We start from the raw sequence: 14897 nt of genomic DNA on the forward strand, positions 1-14897 counted from the left end.
TATGAGATAGGGGGAGTAACTCAGTGGGTTAGGCTGCATACCACGAGAAAGTGTAGGAAGGAACTGCAGATGCTGCTTTGCACCAAAGATTGACACAAAATGTTGGAGGAACTGAGCGGGACGGGCAGCATCTCTAGAGAAAATGAATAGGTGACATTTCAGGTCGTGAACCCTTCTTCAGCCTGAGCGGTCTGAAGAAGGGTCTCGACCCAAAACGCCATCTATTCCTTTCCTCCAGAGATGCTGCCTGACCCGCTGAGATCCTCCAACATTTTGTGTCTATTTTCAACATCCGTGGAGAAGGTGGATAGGTGACGCTTCAGGTCGGAACCCTTCTTCATACTATTAGCGCATTTACAGGCTAGGCATTTACTCCTTGCAACACACAAGACTGAGGGCGATGATATAGAGGTGCATAAGTACATGAGGGGAATAGATAGGATGAATGCACATGGTCTTTTCCAGAGGGTAGGGGAATCAGGAACAAGAGGACATCGGTTTACTGTGAGCAGGCAAGATTTAATAGGAAACACAGGGCAACTTTTTTTCACTCAAAGGGTGGTGGGGGTATGGAACAAGCTTATTAGATGAGGTAGTTGAGGCAGGTACTATAACAGACTATTTTTGATCGGACGTTATTGGCTTTACCTTGTACTAAACGTTATTCCCTTATCGTGTATCTGTACACTGTAAATGGCTCGATTGTAATCATGGATTGTCTTTCCGCTGACTGGTTAGCACGCAACAAAAGCTTTTCACTGCCCCTTGTTACACTGAACTGGACTGTGGCAGGAAAGGTTTAGAAGGATATGGGCCAAACGCAGGCAAGTGGGACTTGCTTCAATGGGGACATCATGGTCGGCATGGACGAGTCGGGCCGAAGGGCCTGTTTCCGTGCTGTATGCCTCTAGAGAGGTCTATGATGGAGAATGTAATCCCTATCTCTTCCCTTTCAGACGGGGGGACGTGTGAAGTGATAGCCGCGCACAGATGCTGCAACAAGAATCGAATCGAAGAGCGATCACAGACTGTGAAGTGTTCCTGTCTGCCGGGGAAAGTGGCTGGTACAACAAGAGCCAGACCTTCGTGTGTTGATGGCAAGTAAATTAGATCAATAATAATTCAATTCAAAATCACAGACGGAGAGATGTATTAAATGGAATACGAGTCAGATCTCAGGCAACGTGATCTCTGTCTCGGCCTGTATCATTAAATTGGAAACTTAGATTTAAATGAATCAGCAGCAAAAATGAGTCTTCAGTCTTTGTAATTAATCAGATAAATACTGACCTCTGAAGGAGCTAACGCAAAATCTAATCAAAATGCTCATTTATGCTTTATTTGTATTAAGGCTAAAGCACAGTAAGGCTCTTTAGCTCAAACTATCTGCCATTGCTGTCTCCTCATAAAATTAAAGTCACTTTGAATCATGCTACAGCAACTGTGCCCACTGTTTATGGGATGGTTTAGTTAACACTAATAACTAAACGCTCATAGAATATTTATTATGGTGATGGAAAAATGGTCCGTCAATTATCTGCACACTTAATAATACCTAGAGCATGGACTGGACTAGCATTTATTTCAAGAGGGCTGGAATACTATGTAATGCTGAGGCTCTGCAAGGTGCAGTTCAGGCCACATTTGGAGTATTGTGAGCAATTTTGGGCACCATATCTGAGGAGGGATGTGCTGGCCCCGGAGAGGGTCCAGAGGAGGTTTACAAGAATGATTCCAGGAATGAGCGGGATAACATATAATGAGCGTTTGATGGCACTGGGCCAGCACTCGCTGGAGTTTAGAAGAATGAGGGGGGGGACCTCATTGAAATGTACCCAATAGCGAAAGGCTTGGATAGAGTGGGTGGAGAAGATGTTTTCACTAGTTGGAGAATCTAGGTCATAGCCTCAGAATTAAAGGACATTCCTTTTGGAAGGAGATGAGGAGGGACTTTTTTAGTCAAAGGTTGGTGAGTTTTTGGAATTCTTTGCCACAGAAGGCTGTGGAGGCCAAGTTAATGGCCTCTTAAAATATATTTTTAAGGCAGACATAGATAGATCTTGATTAGTACGGGTGTCAGGGGTTATGGGGAGAAGGCAGGAGAATGGGGTTAGGAGGGAGCGATAGAACAGCCATGATTGAATGGCGGAATAGACTTGATGGGCCAAATGACCTAATTCTGCTCCTATTGCTTGTGATCTTATGACCTTATGACTTTGAAAATGGCACCAAAACATGACGCCTCTTGCATGCAGGATCAGTGGACTATTCCTGCACAATCTACTAATCGAGGACATGATTAGGTATGGCAGTACTCGAGTCAAGAGTCAAGAGTGATTTATTGTCATATGTCCCTGATAGAATAATGAAATTCTTACTTGCAGCAGCACAACAGAATACATAAACATAGTACTCTTTAAAGAATATAATAAATGAGAAAAAAAACTGTTTAATATCATGAATATAATGTCACTGTGCTTTTGCACTTTGCACGTGTGTCCAGAAAAGTACCATTGAACCATCGAGGTTTAAAGTTTAGGTTATTAACAATGGAGATGCTGTCTGCGCACAAGGCGGCTGCAGTGGCTCAGCGGTAGAGTTGCAGCCTTACAGAGCTTGCAGCGCCAGAGACCCGGGTTTGATCCCATCTACGGGTGCTACCTGTTTACATGATACGCTAGAGGCAGGAAACATGTTCCCGATGTTGGGGGAGTCCAGAACCAGGGGCCACAGTTTAAGAATAAGGGGTAAGCCATTTAGAACGGAGATGAGGAAACACTTTTTCACACAGAGAGTTGTGAATCTGTGGAATTCTCTGCCTCAGAAGGCAGTGGAGGTCAATTCTCTGGATGCTTTCAAGAGAGAGCTAGATAGGGCTCTTAAAGATAGCGGTCAGGGGATATGGGGAGACGGCAGGAATGGGATACTGATCGTGGATGATCAGCCATGATCACATTGAATGGCGGCGCTGGCTTGAAGGACCGAATGGCCTACTTCTGCAGCTATTGTCTATTGTCTATTGTCTATTCTCCCCATGACCGCGTGGTTTTCTCCGAGATCTTCGGTTTCCTCCCACACTCCAAAGACGTACAGATACGCAGGTTAATTTGCTTGGTGCATGTGTAAGTTGTCCCTGGTAGTAGGAATGTGTTAATGTGCGGGGATCGCTGGTTGGTGCAGACTCGGTTGGCCGAAGGGCCTGATTCCGCGCTAAATCTCCAAACTAGACTAAACGTTAACGTTATCTTTCTAGAGTAAGACATCAAGTACTGTGGGAACTTTGTCTGATCTATTTTTTATACGATTTATGACTTCACTTGATGGGTGCACGAGGTGACGGTGGAATAGCGAGTGCAAAGGTGAAAGAGCATCAGGAATGTTTAAGGTTAGCGAGAACAAGATGGTATCTCCATGGTCAATCTCTTTACGGATGGAATGTGATACAGAAACGATGGAGAAGGAGTGTGAATTGGAGTGAACAAAGATGCAAAAGGAAAAAATCAATTGAAGTAAAGTAAAGATGGATTAGGAGACAGAGAAGGACAGAAAAGTGAGGATAAACTTGCAGAACAAATTACTCTAAAAAGAATGTACTCATTTTCAGGAATGTAACTTGATTGTGTTAACAGTTTCCTTTAAAAGTAGTTTAGAATGAGACCTAAATCTCATGAGTCCAACCTCCGCAGTTTTGGGGACAGAGCCTTCTCCAGGGCAGCTCCCAGGCTCTGGAACTCCCTCCCCCAACTGATCCGCAATCCACCATCTTCCAGTCCCGCCTCAAGACCCATCTCTTCACCTCTGCCTATCCTTAGCCCCACGTCCCCGTCCCTTTTCATCTGTGCATTAATTGCCTCATACTGTGTTTTGTATTGAATTCTGTCTTTACTTTGTGTACTAGTCATGTCTCTACTATTTATTTCATTCCCCTTATATGTTTTTCCTCTACATGCTCAATTTTTGTAAGGTGTCCTTGAGACTCTTGAAAGGAGCCCATAAATAAAATTTATTATTATTATTATTATTATTAAATCTCTTTTGGGAATTTAATTGGCAATTTAAAATGCAAATCTAGCAGGTTCTTAAAAATAAAAGACGTACAGGTTTGTGGGTTTCTGTAAATTGCCCTTGATGTGTAGAGGATAGAACTAGTGTATGGGTAGGGTCGCCAACTTTCTCACTCCCAAATGAGGGACAAAAGGTCAAAATACGGGACAAATTCCTGACGGCAATTCGTTGACCGACTCGGCCGTGGCTGGGTGAATGATGAGTTGGCCCGGGTGCTGGACTGTACACAAAGCCCAGCCGGCGGGCCAGCTGAGGAGTTTTGGCCCGAGCCGCACGATGTCGCGCGCAAAGTCCGGCACCCTATCCAACTCATGAACCGATGATCGGCCATGGGGTGGTGGTGGTGTCGGCGGTAAGCGAAGATCCGAAGGTCAGACAGCTGGCCGGGCTGCCGACCGACGGGGCCTCGGGCGAGGCGCTGCTGCTGCACTCCATGGGCTGCACTATGTCGGGACGGGTGAGGCGGGGCCGGACGCGGCGCTCCGACCCGACAGTCCCCTCGACCCGAGTAGTGGCAGTCAAATACGGGACAAGGGCGGTCCCGTATGGGACAAACCAAATCAGCCCAATATACGGGATGTCCCGGCTAATACAGGACAGTTGGCAACCCTATGTATGGGCGACCATTGGTCGGCATGGTCTCAGTGGGCCGAAGGGCCTGTTTCCATGCTGTATCTCTAAACTAAACTAAACTGAAAGAGGCTGTTGGTAGCGCAATTCCTTTCAGACAAGGCAAATGGCAGATTGCCAGAAGCTGACCAGCAAATCATGGCCGATCAGCTTGTGCCGATCACGTCTTTCCACAAACTTGCGGGATGACCTCCACATTAATAATATTTTGTGTCAAGAACTCGCTGCTATATTTCCAAGAAGATTTAGACCATTGAACTTAAAGCAAGAGAGATAAACATCACTCTGACATATCTATACTTCAATTCAGACCATCGCCCAGATTTACGGCACACTAATTGTAGCTTTCCTTTTTCAAACTGCAGTAATATTTCATTGTCTCCTTCCAGGTTCCACTTACTTTATTGACACATACACCGGAGTGCAATGAAATCCATTGTCACATAAATCTCGCCGCGTAAACAGTGAACATAAATACAGAAGTTTCATAAATGCCAACCAGGCGTGATATGGATCTATAATTTATTAAATGTAATCGCAAACAATAAGCTTTCCATATCATTTTGGCAAACCACTTTTATTATCATAAACTAGTATATAAAGTGCAAACTAATCGCTGGCTGTTTTGGTGAATTTGACTTTATGTTTCAATTTGCCCGTCGAAAGCAGTTTCCTTCCAGCCTTTCACTGTCAGAAGCAACTGCAAATGCAAGCAGATAGATTGTTTGCATGTCACAGCCCCGAAAGGTCAACCAAGAGGTCCAGCAGAAAATAACTAATAAGAAGCTCTTCATTTAATACCGACAGCAACCCTTAAGGGCTGTCCCACTTAGGCGATTTTTTAGGCAACTACAGGCGTCTAGGCTGTCGCCACATGGTCACCGTGGAGTCGCCTGTATGGTCGTGAGTAGTCTCCTCAGTCGCCCAAAGAGACGTAGCGCTTTTCTGGTCGCCGCTGGATTTTCAACATGTTTAAAAATTTTCGGTAACAGTCGCCGACAGTGGGTTTGACGCCAATGAGCGTAGTTTGACTTCGCCTGACGTAAGTGCTGTCATAGTTGTCACCAGGTTAACATAGGTTGTCACCGATGCTGACTTTGGTTTTGTTTTTGTTGTTAAAGTAATGATTCTATTTCAAATTTTATGTCGAAGGGTGGGTCCAGTCGTCGGATTTTCGGCGTCTTGCTACGACTATGACAGTCGCCTAAAAATAGCTTAAGTGGGACAGGCCCTTAAATCTATCACTTTAGTTCAGTTTAGTTTAGTTTAGAATTACAGCGCAGATTTTTGACTCTTCGGCCCACCGGGTCTGCACCGACCAGCGATCCCTGCACATTAACACTTCCCTACACACACAAGGGACATTTAACCAAGCCAATTAACCTTCAAACCTGTTGGTCTTTGGAGTGTGTGAGGAAAACGAAGATCTCGGAGAAAACTCACGCTGGTCAAAGGGAGATCATACAAACTCCGTACAGACGGCAAACGTACAGATTGAACCCGGGTCTCTGGCCTGTAAGGCCACCGTGTCGCCCTAGTGAAGTACTTAGTGATGTACGTGCAAATTCCTGTGTAAACACACTATGGACAAATCTACCATCCTAATGGTGGATTTGCTCCATGGTAATAAATGGTATCCCTGATAATATGAACTGGATAATCATTAAATGTTCATGCAAACTCCTCTGTGTCTATGAAGGTAGAATGAGAAAAAACGATTATTGAGATATAGCAAGATAAAATAATTAATTTGTTTTAATTCATGGTGAGTGAAAATACAGAGAAAGAGTTCTGATGACATTTGTTTCGATGAAGCAGTATGTCTTGTCTTTGAACAAAGTAGATAGTGAACATGTGGTAGTATCTGCCGGCAATTAATTTATTATATAACTTTACAGAAATAAGTGATAGGAGGAGAATTAGCCCATTCGGCTCATCAAGTCTATTCCACCATTCAATCATGGCTGATCAATCTCTCCCTCCTAACCCCATTCTCCTGCCTTCTTCCCATAACCTCTGGCACCTGTACAAATCAAGAATCTATCTATCTCTGCCTTAAAAACATCCATTGACTTGGCCTCCATAGCTTTCTGTGGAAAGAATCCCACAGATTCACCACCCTCTGACTAAAGACATTCCACCTCATCTCCTTCCTAAATAGACAACTGACAATAGACAGTAGGTGCAGGAGTAGGCCATTCATCCCTTTGAGCCAGCACCACCATTCAATGATCATGGCAGATCATCCACAATCAGTACCCTGTTGCTGCCTTCTCCCCATATCCCCTGACTTTAAGAGCTCTATCTAGCTCTCTCTTAAAAGTATCCAGAGAACCGGCCTCCACCACCCTCTGAAGCAGAGACTTCCTAAAGGAACGTCCTTTAATTCTGAGTCCTGGACTCTCCCACCAGTGGAAACATCCTCTCCACATCCAAGCCTTTCACTATTCGATACATTTCAATGAGATCCCCCCTCATTCTTCTAAACTCCAGCGAGTACAGGCCCAGTGCCGTCAAACGCTCATCATATAAGATTTCATATCAATCTTGTAGTTTTCCATTTTAACATCTAATCTGACTCTGTGCCTTTTACTAGACGTGACCATTTGTGTCTCGTTTCTTCTTTCTTAACATTCTTGATTCAACATCATCATGTGATGTGTTTATTGATCGCCAGAATAAGCTAATAAATTGCTTATTGATTACCTCTGTGGAGAAGGCACAGAATACAATTTGCATGGGCATGTTAACCATCTTTTCTCCAGGTTATTCAAAAAAAATTTTTTAATAGATATTTATTATTTGAGAATCCAATTTTTGAATAATTTTTCTAAATTCTTTCGGGCAAAAGAAAGAAAAAGATAAATATAATTATCATCCAGGGGCTATTTCTGCCAGATATTTAAAATGAGTTCCTGCACTAACTACATTAACCATGGATGGTGGTGATATTGGGTTCATAGCCTGCTACAAGTTCAACACGGTGATCTGTGGTATTTTAATGAAGCCATTTGTTTTAAAAGTACTGGTTTGTCCTTTAATGCATATCAGCAGATACTGTACATACCTGCATTCCAATTGTTTAAGAAGGAACTGCAGATGCTGGAAAATCGAAGGTACACAAAAATGCTGGAGAAACTCAGCGGGTGCAGCAGCATCTATGGAGCGAAGGAGATAGGCAACGTTTCGGCCCGAAACGTTGCCTATCTCCTTTGCTCCATAGATGCTGCTGCACCCGTTGAGTTTCTCCAGCATTTTTGTGTACCTGCATTCCAATTCTCTGGAATGCCAGTGGTTGAGAAGAGATCTGATAGAGGTATCTAACATTATGAAAGGGATAGATAGAATGGGGTGGCAGGATGGCTCAGTAGTAGAATTGCTGGTTTATCGCGCCAGAGACCAGAGTTGGATCCTGACTATGGGTGCTGTCTGTACAGAGTATTTACATTCTCCCAATGACCATGTGGGTTTTCTCCGGGTGCTCCGGTTTCCCTCCACACTCCAAAGGCGTACAGGTTTGAAGCATGATTGGCTTTGGTAATATTGTAAATTGTCCCTGGTGTGAATGATAGTGCTAGTGTAGGGGGTGATAGTTGGTCGGTGCAGACTCAGTGGGCCCGAAGATGCTGTTTCAACACTGCACCTAAATCTACATCTAAATAAGAGAACAAACACACTGGACCGTGTACACGTTGGAGAAGGATGATGACCAAGGGGATGAGCACAAGGACGAGCAGCATCTGAGGAAGTGGCACTAAAGGGAGCAGCAACAAGCTGATGCTTGCAAAGTTCAGAGGACAGATGCCATTTAATGGCAGCCTCATCACTGTACCATCCATCCTACCACTTTCTTAAAGTGTTGGATCTGAGTCTCAAGACAAGTGTCAGAAGCCATCGGCACCATTTTGGAACAAGAGAACCCGCCAAATGGATCTTTGTAAACAGCTCACTGTCACAGGCCTTCTCAATATTTTGCCTCCAGATCCTTTGTGGTTTCTGACAAGAGTCAGAGATATGGGGTCAGATGTCAGAGACAGGAGTCAGAGTTTAGAAATACGTTGCGGAAACAGGGCCTTCAGCCCACCGAGTCCGCTCTGACTCGCAATCCACTCGCACCAGCACTATCCTACACACAAGGGACAATTTACATTTTTTGCTAAAGCCAATTAACCGACAAACCTGCATTTCTTTGGAGTGTGGGAGGAAACCAGAGCACCCGGAGAAAACCCACGTGGTCACGGGGAGAATGTACAAACTCCGTACAGACAGCACCCATAGTCAGGATCGAACCCGGGTCTCTTGCGCTGTAAGGCAGCAACTCTACCGCTGCGCCATCCAAGAGCATTTGTAGGATTTTGCAGTTGGCATCACAAAAATGTATTGCGTACAAGCCAGGGCTGATGGCTTGCTTGTCTTGGCATGCAATAACGTCAGACAACTACAGCCATGATTGCAGATGGAATGAGCAAGTGCATGGGTTTGTGTTCCAGCTACCTTGTGATAGGGGCACAGTGTTATCAAATGCAGGCAAGTGGCAATTCAAACATTCCAAATATCACGCCCATGCAATTGGACAAGTGAGGAAAATGGTGGAAAAAAATTATATTCAGAGCACAAAAATAAAATAGGAATAATCAAACAGCGTATAACACGAGCAGATTCATATTCTATTGCACCCAAAGGCTTGGATAGAGTGGATGCAGGTAGTAGTGGAAGTCTGGGATTTTACTTCGGAGTCACGTGAGTGACTACGTGAAGAACCCGCTCAGTGCGCAGGCGCGGCATTACGCCAGCAGTGCAACAGCGGCCGCAACGGGAGTTAGGCTGTCCCGTTACAGGATGAACCGGACCGTCAGGTGAGTGCCCTGAGGTCGGGGTGTCTTTTACAGGTGAGCCTTTTTTCTGCTTGTGTTTTTTACAGGCAGAGAAAAAGGCTCTGGAACAAAACTGTCCCCTGTTCAAGGAGGAACGGTTTCCCGTCGGGGGGAAGGGGGGCAGCAACAGGCGGTAGGAGCGTTACCCGGTGTTCCGTAATTCCCCGACACCGTGCCGAGGCCAGCCCGCTAGTACCTGAGCAGCGGGCTGGATGCATAGCCACTCGAGAGGCATCCGGCAGGTGTTCCCGATTTGGGACGGGACGTCTCTCCACCCGCACGGGGGGAGAGAGAGCCGCCTGAGCCGCTGGAGCGGTTCACGGAGCAGGTGCCTGCGAGACGCGCTGCTTGAGGGGCGCTCTCGCATCTACAAGGCAAAAGCTCCAGAAGAAGGCGGTAGGAACCGGGCGCACCGCAATCCCCATCACCACGCCGAGCCCAGTCCCGCTAATGCCTGAACTGCGGGCTGGACATCTAGCCATCCGAACAGGCATCCGGCCGGTGGCGTCCGATTCGTCGGACGGGGACATGTCTCTACCTAAAATGAAGGAGAGACAGCCGCCTGAGCTGCATCCAACAGCAATTGGAGCAGCTCCAGCGAGATGCGCAGAAAGAGCGCTCTCGCGAAAAGAAAAAACAAGACTTTCGAAATCTGCCCCCGTCCAACTCCGCAAGAGGAGAAGGGGGGGCAGCAACAGGCGGTAGGAGCGCTATCCAGGCGTTCCGCTATCCCCGACACCGAGCCGAGTCCAGCTCCGCTAATGTCTGAACAGCGGGCTGGAGGCAAAGCCAAACTGAAGAGCAACCGGCCGGTGGCATCCGACTCGTCGGACGGGGACGTCTCTCCACCCAGGAGGGGGAGGGACAGCCGCCTGAGCCGCATGGAGCGGCTCTTGGAGCAGGTGCTCCAGCAAGGTGCACCCCGGGAGGGGAGCTCTTGCAGAGGGAAGTCAGGCACTCCCTCTACAGTGCCTCCTGCACTGTCCATTGCATCCTCCTTTCCAGAGGATAGCTTTGGGGGCCAGGACTGGGCTGGTCCAGAACAAGGGGTTATGGCTGAAGATTTCGGGAGTATGCAGGGGGTGCAGGAGCAGGAACAGCTGCTTGGTGTAGTGGGCCGCTACGTGTCAAAACCCCATGCAGGGGAACCGCTAGAGGCCAAACTAGCGGCAAGTATCAATCACCTTTCCAACAGAGCTCTGCAGGGGCAGGTGATTAATGAAGGCGCCGGAGAACTGTGAACCTCTAAAAAGTACCAGCGGTGAACAGCCAAATCTGGGGACACATTGGGGCAACCATCCGGCACCACGAGCTAAAGCTGCAGCGGATACTCCGACTATTGACAGCAGGCATCACTTCGTTTGCTCGTTCTATAAACAACACCGAGATGACCACCAATCAACAGGATACACTCGCGTTGTTGTGTAACATGCAGGTTGAAATTAATAATCTGCGGAAAGAAATCATCAAACCTGCCATCAGTCCTCGATTGCCGGGCTGTGTAAAACACCAGCCGATAAGCCAGACAGGCTGCTTTTCGGGAAGGCAGGGTATAAAACGAGCAAACTGAAAACACACACCACCAAGTGGCAGCACCCCGCCGCATCCACCAGTAAACATCCACCATTCAACACTGGTGAAAGCTCGGGGTCCGCTTACTTTCACCGTAAGTCTTTTTTAGACCAGGGCCCAGAGCGGACCCCATGGAAAATGCGCCAACCCCCAACAAACACGCCACATCAGACACCTCGCAAGCCGACCAAAGGGAATCAGAGGAAATACCCGTAACCATGGAGGTAGGTGGGTCTGGTTCCTATCACCTTTTGGGAGGTGGAGGCTTAATACTAACAGGAGGTAGATTGCACCGGTTTGAAGCATAGTGGATATAAAATACAATTCATGTCAGAAAAAAAAAAAAAAAAAAAAAAAAAAAAAAAACAAAACAAAATAAAAAAAAAAAAAACGGCGCCAGTTCAACAATGGCCCCAAAGGGTATTTCTCCCTCCGTCAAAGAGAAACGTGAGGGACAAGCTGAACTGGTGAGACTTATCACAAAGGGGGTCATCAAAAAGACCAAACATGAACCTTTGGAATTTGTATCGAATATATTCACTAAAACCAAAAAAGATGGTGGCTGTCGCATCATCATTGACTTAACATCACTAAACAAATTTGTTAAGTATATACATTTCAAAATGGAGACATATGTTACTGCCAAACAACTGAATTCCAAAGGATATTCGACAAGTAGCAAGAGTAATTGGGAAAATGGTAGCAGCATTTCCGGCTACTCAATTCGGACCTTTGCACTATCCAAAAAAAAAAAAAAAAAAAAAAAATACATAGAGCAAAGGTACAGGCAATAAAACGACATACAGGTCACTATGGTCGTGTCATGAACTTACCCACTGAAGCAATATCAGAGCTACAGTGGTGGGCAGAAAACGTTTGGCATAGTTTCAGCCCTATCTTTATCACTAACCCTACTTTAGTTACTAAAACAGATGCCAGTGCTCAAGGCTGGGGAGCGACTAACTCCATTTCCAGCACAGGTGGTAGATGGACTAACCTAGAGTCATCATTACTACTTACACTGGGCATTAACTATCTAGAGATGTTGGGCGCCTTTTATGGTTTAAAAGCATATGTATCCAATATGCAGCACTTGCATGTTCGGTTACAAATTGATAAATACTACGGTGATGGCTTATATTAACCATATGGGTGGCATAAAATCATTGTCATGCGACAAATTGGTCAACATGATTTGGCAATGGTGTGTCGAAAGACATATTTGGCTATCAGCTACTTACCTACCAGGTAAGCTAAACACCCATGCCATGAGAAAATTAAACGCCTGGGTTGCAAGTTTGAACAGACCTTACCTGGAACTGGGATTGTCCAAACAAACCATCACCATGTCGGCATCCCTTCGAACATCCACCAGAGGCAGTACTTAACCAGCATCAAAAAAGGGAGAAGTACTGCCAGGAAACAGGGACGACATACGCAACAGCTACAGCCACCAACATACTGGAGTTCCTGGCCTATCTACACCACGATGTAGGGATCAGCTACAGTGCCATCAACAACCAGCGCCAGGACAACAGGCGATGGGATCCCATCCACTGGTGGTAAAACTGATGAAGGGCATTTACAATATCAAGCCCTAAGCCCAGGTATACCCATATTTGGGATATCAGTGTGGTCCTGACATATCTCAGGGAATGGCCACCAGCCAGATCCCCCGGCCACGAGCAAGCTACACTAAAGACGTTCATGTTGATGGCACTTGTATCCGCTCAGAGGGTCCAGTCACTACACCTATTGCGACTGGACAACATGATCACAGCTCCAGACCAGATCTGTCGTTATCCAGCGACTGATCAAACAGAGCAGACCAGGAACACCTAATCCAGTCGTGGCTTACTCACCAGAACCACGGTTATGTGCCATGACTCACCTACTATCCTACATAGACACAACCAAAATATACGAGGGAGATGAAAAGCCTTGTGGGTCAGTCACAAAAACCTTATGGTCGGGTGACGAGCCAAACCATTGCGAGATGGCTCAAGCAGGTGCTAGAAACTGCTGGGATAAACACTAACATGTACAAATTTTATTCCACCAGGACAGCATCCATGTCGACGGCTAAAGAATGGACATGCCTATAGGCCACATCCTGGCTACAGCAGGATGGTGGGGGGGTAAAGACCGTTCAGAAATTTTATAATAAGCCGTTGGCAAAACCTGGTTTATTTGCAGTAAAGATTTACGAACTGCAAATATTTAATTTAAGCCCAGGGGAGCAACTTAATTCTTTGTTGTTATTGTTTAAAAAATACCATTGTGTTTTTCTACAAATAGACTCATTGGTTGATTACGATAACACTTCCTCCCTCAAGAACTTCGGCAGTGAGTGAAATGAAACTGTTACACGGTTTGAAATCACAGAGCTTTGAAATCTTCACGTAGTCACTCACGTGACTCCGAAGTAAAATAGTAAGATTAAACGAGAACTTACCAGTTTGAAGTTTGATCTGTATTTTATGAGGAGTTACGATGAGGGATTACGTGCCCTCCGCTCCCACCCTCATTATATGGATCAAACTAATAAATTGATGTCTCCTTATCTTTACTATGTTTACTTCAAAATAACTGTGTCTATCTGTGATTCCACACCGCTGCTTGGAAGTATGCCGCGCCTGCGCACTGAGCGGGTTCTTCACGTAATCCCTCATCGTAACTCCTCATAAAATACAGATCAAACTTCAAACTGGTAAATTCTCGTTTAATCTTACTATTATAGGCCATAGCCTCAGAATTAAAGGACGTTCCTTTAGGAAGGAGATGAGGAGGAATTTCTTTAGTCAGAGGATGGTAAATCTGTGGAATTCTTTGCCACAAAATTCTGTGGAGGCCAAGTCAGTGGATATGTTTAAGGCAGAGATAGATTCTTGATTAATACGGGTGACAGGGGTTATTTGGAGAAGGCAGGAGAATGGGGTTAAGAGGGAGAGATAGATCAGCCATGATTAAATGGCGGAGTAGACTTGATGGGCCGAATGGCCTAATTCTGCTCCTATCGCTGATGACCTTATGTCCTTATGAACATCACTTTCTCCTTCTCACTCCTCAGCATTTGCTAAGTAGCACCTCAGCCTGCTTAATTTGTAAGAAGGAACTGCAGATGGTGGTTTACACCAAAGATAGATTCAAAATGCTGGAGTAACTCAGCGGGTCAGGCAGCATCTCTGGAGAAAAGGAACAGGTGACGTTTCGGGTCGAGACCCTTCATCAGACTGAGAGTCAGGGAGGAGGATGCTGGAGGTATGGGAAGGTACAGATCAAAGCAGAGCCTGCATCGATGACTCAGGAAAAGTGAAGCCCACAATGGTCCATTGTTGGCCATGATAACTCTTGCTAACTTCAGTTTGTAGTCCTTTGTTACGAATGAATGAATGAATTGTACATTATTATCACATGTGACATGTCACAGTGAGATTCTTTGTTTTGCGTACAAAGTGTGCAAAGAGTCGCCACATATTGGGCAACGTCAAAGTTTAAAAGTATTCCATCTAGTCCCCCTTTCATCCCGGCGCCCCCCCCCCCCCCCCCCCCCCCCCGCTGGGTCCCCCCTTTGTTCTCACCTCATCCCCAGCCAACAATGGACCATTGTGGGCTCTACCTTTCCTGAGTCATCGATGCCGGCTCTGCTTTGTTCTGTGCCTTCCCATACATTTGGTGTCCCCCTCCCTGACTCTCAGTCAGAAGAAGGGTCTCGACCCGAAACGTCATCCATTCCTTCTCTCCAGAGATGCTGCC

At 45.9% G+C, this 14897-nt stretch overlaps 1 protein-coding gene across 4 annotated transcripts in view; it reads left to right on the top strand.

Moving 5' to 3' along the window:
* tafa1 (TAFA chemokine like family member 1) overlaps positions 1 to 14897 on the top strand; it is a 389094-nt gene that overhangs the window by 291282 nt on the left and 82915 nt on the right. For all 4 annotated transcript variants that reach the window (XM_033036675.1, XM_033036674.1, XM_033036671.1 and 1 more), the window contains one exon: positions 957 to 1097. In XM_033036675.1, coding sequence (XP_032892566.1) covers positions 957 to 1097 — 141 coding nt within the window. The remainder of the gene's footprint in view (positions 1 to 956; positions 1098 to 14897) is intronic.

This window comes from Amblyraja radiata, chromosome 18 (genome assembly GCF_010909765.2).
Source record: "Amblyraja radiata isolate CabotCenter1 chromosome 18, sAmbRad1.1.pri, whole genome shotgun sequence".
NCBI classification, from domain to species: domain Eukaryota; kingdom Metazoa; phylum Chordata; class Chondrichthyes; order Rajiformes; family Rajidae; genus Amblyraja; species Amblyraja radiata.